At 38.8% G+C, this 8765-nt stretch overlaps 1 protein-coding gene and 1 pseudogene across 1 annotated transcript; one reads left to right on the forward strand and one right to left on the reverse strand.

Moving 5' to 3' along the window:
* Positions 1-505: 505 nt before the first annotated feature.
* LOC141258638 (uncharacterized) lies at positions 506-6112 on the forward strand. The gene is made up of 3 exons (XM_073673594.1): positions 506-900; positions 1030-1366; positions 6017-6112. Exons 1-3 carry the CDS (start codon positions 506-508, stop codon positions 6110-6112), a joined length of 828 nt encoding a protein of 275 aa, XP_073529695.1.
* Positions 6113-6136: 24 nt separating this feature from the next.
* LOC141258639 (uncharacterized) lies at positions 6137-8369 on the reverse strand (annotated as a pseudogene).
* Between the last annotated feature and the right edge of the window lie 396 nt (positions 8370-8765).

The raw sequence follows: 8765 nt of genomic DNA on the forward strand, positions 1-8765 counted from the left end.
TTATAATAAACAGAAAATGAGAGATGATAACGCTGTGAGGACCAAGCTATAGTGTAGTATAGTGCAGTCTATGGAAGATGTTTATAAGGTACAGTACAGACCAAAAGTTTGGACACACCTTCTCATTTAAAGATTTTTCTGTATTTTCATGACTTTGAAAATTGTACATTCTCACTGAAGGCATCAAAACTATGAATTAACACATGTGGAATTATATACTTAACAAAAAAGTGTGAATCAACTGAAAATATGTTTTATATTCTAGGTTCTTCAAAGTAGCTACCTTTTGGTTTGATGACTGCTTTGCACACTCTTGGCATTCTCTTGATGAGCTTCAAGAGGTAGTCACCGGAAATGGTTTTCACTTCACAGGTGTGCCCTGTCAGGCTTAATAAGTTGGATTTCTTGCCTTATAAATGGGGTAGGGACCATCAGTTGTGTTGTGCAGAAGTCTGGTGGATACACAGCTGATAGTCCTACTGAATAGACTGTTAGAATTTGTATTATGGCAAGAAAAAAGCAGCTAAGTAAAGAAAAACGAGTGGCCATCATTACTTTAACAAATAAAGGTCAGTCAGTGCGAAAAATTGAGAAAACTTTGAAAGTGTCCCCAAGTGCAGTTGCAAAAACCATCAAGCGCTACAAAGAAACTGGCTCACATGAGGACCGCCCCAGGAAAGGAAGACCAAGAGTCACCTCTGCTTCTGAGGATAAGTTTATCGGAGTCACCAGCCTCAGAAATCGCAGGTTAACAGTAGCTCAGATTAGAGACCAGGTCAATGCCACACAGAGTTCTAGCAGCAGACACATCTCTACAACAACTGTTAAGAGGAGACTTTGTGTAGCAGGCCTTCATGGTAAAATAGCTGCTAGGAAACCACTGCTAGGGACAGGCAACAAGCAGAAGAGACTTGTTTGGGCTAAAGAACACAAGGAATGGGCATTAGACCAGTGGAAATCTGTGCTTTGGTCTGATGAGTCCAAATTTGAGATATTTGGTTCCAACCACTGTGTCTTTGTGCGACGCAGAAAAGGTGAACGGATGGACTCTACATGCCTGGTTCCCACCGTGAAGAATGGAGGAGGAGGTGTGATGGTGTGGGGGTGCTTTGCTGGTGACACTGTTGGGGATTTATTCAAAATTGAAGGCATACTGAACCAGCATGGCTACCACAGCATCTTGCAGCGGCATGCTATTCCATCCGGTTTGCGTTTAGTTGGACCATCATTTATTTTTCAACAGGACAATGACCCCAAACACACCTCCAGGCTGTGTAAGGGCTATTTGACCAAGAGGGAGAGTGATGGGGTGCTACGCCAGATGACCTGGCCTCCACAGTCACCAGACCTGAACCCAATCGAAATGGTTTGGGATGAGCTTGACCGCAGAGTGAAGGCAAAGGGGCCAACAAGTGCTAAGCATCTCTGGGAACTCCTTATAGATTGTTGGAAGACCATTTCCTGTGACTACCTCTTGAAGCTCATCAAGAGAATGCCAAGAGTGTGCAGAGCAGTCATCAAAGCAAAAGGTGGCTACTTTGAAGAACCTAGAATATAAGACATATTTTCAGTTGTTTCACACTTTTTTGTTAAGTATATAATTCCACATGTGTTAATTCACAGTTTTGATGGCTTCAGTGGGAATGTACAATTTTCATAGTCATGAAAATACAGAAAAATCTTTAAATGAGAAGGTGTGTCCAAACTTTTGGTCTGTACTGTACATGTTGACTTGGATAAACTGAGTGTTTGAACATCCACTTGGCTGATGACGTTCAATGTGGAGAAATGTAAATTTATGCACTTTGTAAATGTTTTTTCCCAGCAATATGCGCTCCTGAAGGATGATGATGGAACTTGATATTCGGATTCAAAGAATTTTTATTTCAAACTAAAATACAACCGGTTTCGACTTCTTTGAGTCTTCCTCAGGTATAACATCATCCTTCAGGAGCGCATATTGCTGGGAAAAAACATTTACAAAGTGGTATTGCCTATGAAAGCTCTGTCCAGTGCTCTCATCAGCTCCCAGATTTCTGCAGCAAACTGAATGGAAAGAGGAATGGAGTGATCCACTGATTGGATTTACATGCTTTACCTCAAGATACCAAATAGGTGAGTGGATTTATACTGAGTATATACCCTTGGAATCTAACTACTACACTTAGAAGCCTGCGCTTCCTATTTTCTCTCCCTACAATCCCCTCTTGTTTCAAATTTATGCACTTGGACACTTATAATATGGAGACACCATATATTCTTGGGGGAGAAAAACTGGGAGAGTCACTTGTAATGAAGGATCTGAATGTATTTGTAAATCACAGACTAAATCAAAACATACAATGTCAATCAGTGGCTTCTAGGGTCAGCAGGATATTGTCATGTATAAAAAGAGGTATAAACATGGGGATTAGGAATGTAATACTACCACTTTACAAAGCGTTAGTGCGACCTCATCTGCAATATGCAATTTAGTTTTGGGCACTAGTATATAGAATGGATTCCCTGGAGTTAGAAAAGGTACAAAGAAAAGCCACAAAACTGATAAGGGTCATGGATAATCTTGGTTATGAAGGAAAATTTAAAGAATTACGTCTAGTGTTAAGAAAAGACATGTAAGGGGGACATGTTTAACTGGTTCAGGTACATAAATGGTCCATACAAAAAGTATGGTCAAAAGTGCTGTTTCATGTAAAGCCCCCTCAAAAGACAAGGGGACACTCCTTCCACCTGGAGAAAGACATGTTCAATCTCCAGAGGAGACGAGACAGGCCTTCTATTAGTCTGTGGAATAGACTACCTCAAGAGTTGGTCACATCAGGAATCTTTGATGGCTTTTTAAAAAAGGCTTAGATGCTTTTTTTTTTTAGAAGAAAATAACATAAGTATGTGAAAGTGTAAAGTTCTTTTCTTAATGATTGGTCCAGTGGTCGACAATTGGGATCCGGAGGGAAAGATTAGCTCTTTTGGGACGCACTGGATCAAGCACTTTGTTTGTACATATCCTCCATTCCCTTTATCATTTTACATTCCTCAGTTGAACTTGATGAACATTTGTCTTTTTTCAATCATATTAACTATGTTACTATGTATCCCCTTTAATGTGCTGACAGATAATGTGTGTACAGTTTAGCCCTTTCCCACTGTGGCTAATTTTCCATTATTGTGTTATTTTTCCATCGACATACCTAAAAGAACTTGTTTTTTTCTGGATGAGTTGTAGTTTTGAATGACAGCAATTATTTTACTATATAATGTACTGTATAAAAATGAAAAACATATATATAATTTCACCACACTTGGTGTGAAATATATATACATTTTTGGCATTTTGGAATGTGTTTTTATGTTAGACATTAACTGGTAACAATGACTTGGCAATATGATTTTTCAGTTCAGTATGTTTACGGTTAGTAAACTTTTATAGGTTTTTATCTTTTTGTATTTTAAAGGTTAAAAAAAATTCAGAAATTTGTAAAAAAAATAAATAAAATTGTTCACCTTTTTTGTGATCTCCGAGATCCATCATTTTTTAATTTTTAATTTGTATTGATGCCATTTTGGATGTAAATATGACATTTTGAGCTTTTTGTTGCATTTTTTATTGAAAATATCAATATTTAAATTTAGATATTTTTTGTCTTACTTTTGCTTTCAAATAGGGAAAGATGGTGATTCAAACTTTTAAGTTTTTTCAATTATTTATGTTTTTATATTCCTTTTATATTACTTATATTTTTGTTCCCCAGGGTAAAAAATGTCTGTTTACTTTTTCTGTATACTGCAATACTTTAGTATTGCAAAATATGGACAAAATGATAATCTCCTATAAAACCACAGGCTGTGCTTCATAGGAGCACAAATATGGCAGCAATGGGGCCCTCCAGCTGTCCCTGACTGCCTTGGCAACACATCAGCACCCCGTGATCATGTGAGGTGATGGGGAATATGCCCTGATCGTCACCTACCATTAACTAGTTGTACGTAATTTGCAACTGCTGTTCTATTTTGTTAGTAATGTACATGGAGAATACATTGAGAATACTGTTGCTTGCAGTACTAATCACCGTCCACAGAAGGCCACTGTTTTCCCTCGATGCCTCTGGCGTAAACTGGTTTGTGCAGTTAGAAACTCATCATCCCTTGGTCAAACAGCCATCGTCTAGGCGGGCTCATCACTTCAACAACACAGCGACCAGACACAGGTCGGTAAGTCCTGAGCTCAGGCCCAATGCAAGGATTACGGTGGGAGTGTGCACGCACACATAGTTAATTTGGCGCCAAACTCAGACAGGCAGATACAGACACTTGAATGCATCAGTACTCATCAGACTCAGCTTGCTGAACCACTAGTGACTTACACAGACTACAGCATTAAAGGGGATCTACAGAAGTATTCAAATGTAAAGCGCCATGGAATAAATGGCGCTATAATAATAAATAATAATAATAATAATAATACAGAGGTGTTCCAAGTAGTGGCCCGTTGCACTCACATTGTCCTTAAAGTGAACACTACGGTGTATAATTCAATAACTGGTTCTACCTAGTGGGTTTAGAGTCGTTAAGAGTTTTGTTACGTTTGTAAACTGCTGTGCTGCATCACCAATAGGCCAACTCTGGCATTCATTTGATTGCTCCAGTTTTCCAGGTAAATGCTTGGTAGCCGCACTAGGTGGGTGCACAACTAGGTAAATTCTAGTTACGTAGTAAACATTTCCGTGCATACTGAGTGATGCAGCACAGTGGTCCCGGTCAGTTCTGACCTAGTGTGTGTGAATTAACCTGTTACATTTTGTTGGTTGGTGGAAGCGTATCAGTCTGAGTTTAACAGTATAAGTTAATTTGACAAGTTTAATGTTTACTGCTTTTTCTAGTCCACGTCTTCACTGTTTCCTGAGGATCCCAGTCCACGGCTTACAATCATGTCACCAGGGGATAGATGGACACTCAAATCAGTGCGACATTCTGTTAGCCCAACTTAAACATTGCTGTTATTTGTAGCGTTATTTAACAAGTTAAATAATGTCAGTCTGTTAGGGCAGTTGTTGGCTGTATCGGAGGTCTTGAAAGAGTTAAAGGGTTTCTCCAGAATGTAAATATCGATATATTATACATTGATATAATGATGCTTAAAGGGAAGCTATATAAGCTGGCCTTGGGCTACAACTAAATACATTCTGTAGTTTTTTTTTATTTTGGATATTTAAATAAGTTGGAGCAAGTCCTGGAAAAAAAAAAATACTTCCTTCACTGCTAACCACTTTGGCCACCCCACTGCTACCCTCTCACCATTCTGTCTTTTTCTTTCCACAGTCATGTGCCGAATCTCCAGCTTCTTCCCTATAGGCCAGAACTTCAGGTCGCGCCCAGCCCTCAGAGGTTACTGCGTGTCATAAGATCCCAACCTCTAGGACCTGGATGCATGCTGAGATTTAGGAGATGCAGCGAATAAAGGCAGAAAGAAGAGCACTGGATGGTGAGCAGCGGGGCGGTTTGTATTATTATTTTTTTCAACCAATATTTACCTCGCTGTCAGGTCCTCTACCTTTTGTCATCAGGCGCGCCACATCTCCGACTTTTCACTATAGGCCAGTACTTCTGGTCACATCCATGTGAGAGCTTACTGCGTATCATAAAGTTGCGATGACAACATGACCTCAGGATGCACAATGAGCTCTGGACTGGATGCGGCTGGAAGTCCGGGTCAATGGTGGAGAGGCTGGAAATGTGGTGTGCAACGGCGGAAAGAACAGGAACGGACGCCGGCCAGAGAGGTCAGTAGTGAGTAGTAGGTTTTTTTTAGTCTACATCTGACGAAGACATAAGTCGGATATTCATAATTCAGGGACTGCCTGTAATTAGAAAATGACCTATTGTTTAAATAAAGGGTTGTGTTAAATGTATTTTTTTCGTATTTTTTTCCATATCACAATTTGCATTAAAAGTAGAAATTTGTAAAATTTTGACACTGGCCAGTGGGACTCTTTTATACTCTAACTTATTTTTGTTTCAGGAAATCCCATGTAAATTAGTCACACTCTCACCTTTTGAATTGAACCATTTAATGAGCATGTCTAAAGGTCATAGTGAAGAAAGGGAGAGCAGGTAAGCTGTGACATTGCCTACACAGCTGTCATTGTAACACTTTCTCTTCTGATAAAGAGCCTACTGAAAACTCTTCCCGAAAGGACAGGAAGTATGAGTCTAAAACAGCCCCTGTGGCCATTGTGAAAATTGCAAGATTACTCATTTTCTTTTTAGTAAAGATAAAAAAAAAGTAAAAAATGTTTTAAATACATGTAATGCAAATACCCTATAAAACAATAGGTCATTTTCTGACGATCGCTTCCCTTTAAGAAAGACTCCAAATATAAGATCGGTGTGGGAAATCTGCATTTTTGACATTTATTGTGGAGTTGCTTCTGATTTCTTCATTGAATATGCTGGCTTAATAGTGGAGGATTTTTCCATCCTGTGTCAGCGTGCCCTAACACTATACTAGATAATTGCTTTTCAAGCAAATTACACATTTCTCAAATACAAAGCGGTAGCTATAACAAAGGCAGTCTTGTGTTATATGTTTGTATCTGTGTTCTTTGACTCAAGGAAATATACATCTTTTTATTTCTGAATCGTGTGTGAACTTCTTTGAATAAGTTATCGCTTTCTAGCTCCTGCAGCGTGTCATGTGCACTTTGCTGTCCTCAGAAAGGAAACAGGATCAGCTTTTTTTTTTGCTGAAGGGCATGGATAAATCTTTAAGCTGCAGAGTAATACTCCTGCCAAAAGCATAGAGCAACTCATCTCTAGAGATAAATTCAATTTGCCGTAGTATACCTTTAAATCAATCAATGTTAGGGTAAGTCAGATGCTGCCATAACACTCAAATAAAATACATTTTAGCATGATGTGCACGGGTGATATTGGCACTTGGGCGCTGTCACTTGAATTCTTGCTATCTGTTCCCTATGTGTTCAGATACTGTGCAGTTCTTTTCCTTCATGTTCACGGCTTGGTAATTTACATCAGCATGGCCTATGTTACACACTCACGTTAGTATGAAAAAAAATATATTTTTCAGTAGTCTTACCGACCTTGACAGAAGTATATAAAAAAGCTTTTTTTTAATATAACAATGCTCAGTCAGAACAAAAGATAAAAAGTGAAAGCTGTCAAGGTTTTCTTTTGAATGCTATAGAAAGTACAATGCATAGGAGTGCCGAAATGGATCATGCAGAGACCTTTGAGAGGACGTTAACAAGGAATAAATGCAAAAAAAAAAAATTATACATTTTTTTTTGTATTCGTGTATGCAAGGGGTGTATTCAGCAAATGGAAATTCTCTGCAAGCAGCAATTTAGAATATGTGTAAATAAAATACAGTTAGCATACCACTCCTGCTCATAAAGTGAGAGCGCATGAGGAAAATTTAGAAATGGTATAACACTGGCATTGATTGACTGCAAGAATAACTGACTACAATCCTTTCAAGGACAACTTAAGCAGAGTGAAAAGTATATGTATATATATATACATATATATACTTATATAATTCTAAATATATATATATATACACATAAAAAAAATATATACAGTACAGACCAAAAGTTTGGACATCCTTCTCAATTAAAGATTTTTCTGTATTTTCATAACTATGAAAATTGTACATTCACACTGAAGGCATCAAAACTATGAATTAACACATGTGTGGAGGTGTGTTTGGGGTCATTGTCCTGTTGAAAAATAAATGATGGTCCAACTAAACGCAAACCGGATGGAATAGCATGTCGCTGCAAGATGCTGCGGTAGCCATGCTGGTTCAGTATGCCTTCAATTTTGAATAAATCCCCAACAGTGTCACCAGCAAAGCACCCCCACACCATCACACCTCCTCCTCCATGCTTCACGGTGGGAACCAGGCATGTAGAGTCCATCCGTTCACCTTTTCTGCGTCGCACAAAGACACGGTGGTTGGAACCAAAGATCTCAAATTTGGACTCATCAGACCAAAGCACAGATTTCCACTGGTCTAATGTCCATTCCTTGTGTTCTTTAGTCCAAACAAGTCTCTTCTGCTTGTTGCAGCTATTTTACCATGAAGGCCTGCTGCACAAAGTCTCCTCTTAACAGTTGTTGTAGAGATGTGTCTGCTGCTAGAACTCTGTGTGGCATTGACCTGGTCTCTAATCTGAGCTGCTGTTAACCTGCGATTTCTGAGGCTGGTGATTCGGATAAACTTATCCTCAGATAAGTGCACTTGGGGACACTTCCAAAGTTTTCCCAATTTTTCGGACTGACTGACCTTCATTTCTTAAAGTAATGATAGCCACTCGTTTTTCTTTGCTTAGCTGCTTTTTTCTTGCCATAATACAAATTCTAACAGTCTATTCAGTAGGACTATCAGCTGTGTATCCACCAGACTTCTGCACAACACAACTGATGGTCCCAACCCCATTTATAAGGCTAGAAATCCCACTTATTAAACCTGACAGGGCACACCTGTGAAGTGAAAACCATTTCCAGTGACTACCTCTTGAAGCTCATCAAGAGAATACCAAGAGTGTGCAAAGCAGTCATCAAAGCAAAAGTTGGCTACTTTGAAGAACCTAGAATCTAAGACATATTTTCAGTTGTTTCACACTTTTTTGTTAAGCATATAATTCCACATGTGTTAATACATAGTTTTGATGCCTTCAGTGTGAATGGACAATTTTCATAGTCATGAAAATACAGAAAATCTTTAAATGAGAAGGTGTGTCCAA

The sequence above is a fragment of the Phyllobates terribilis genome, unplaced genomic scaffold (assembly GCF_046119375.1).
Source record: "Phyllobates terribilis strain yellow unplaced genomic scaffold, ASM4611937v1 Scaffold_3__8_contigs__length_932513732, whole genome shotgun sequence".
In the NCBI taxonomy this organism is placed as follows: domain Eukaryota; kingdom Metazoa; phylum Chordata; class Amphibia; order Anura; family Dendrobatidae; genus Phyllobates; species Phyllobates terribilis.

Bases quoted from the DNA above. Each gene is read 5' to 3' on its own strand.
- LOC141258638 (XM_073673594.1), top strand. From the start codon at position 506: ATGGCAAGAAAAAAGCAGCTAAGTAAAGAAAAACGAGTGGCCATCATT. The intron at 901-1,029 runs GCAGAAGAGACT...TGTGCGACGCAG, and splicing joins CTGCTAGGGACAGGCAACAA to AAAAGGTGAACGGATGGACT. The intron at 1,367-6,016 runs GTTTGGGATGAG...TTTTTGTTTCAG, and splicing joins ACCTGAACCCAATCGAAATG to GAAATCCCATGTAAATTAGT.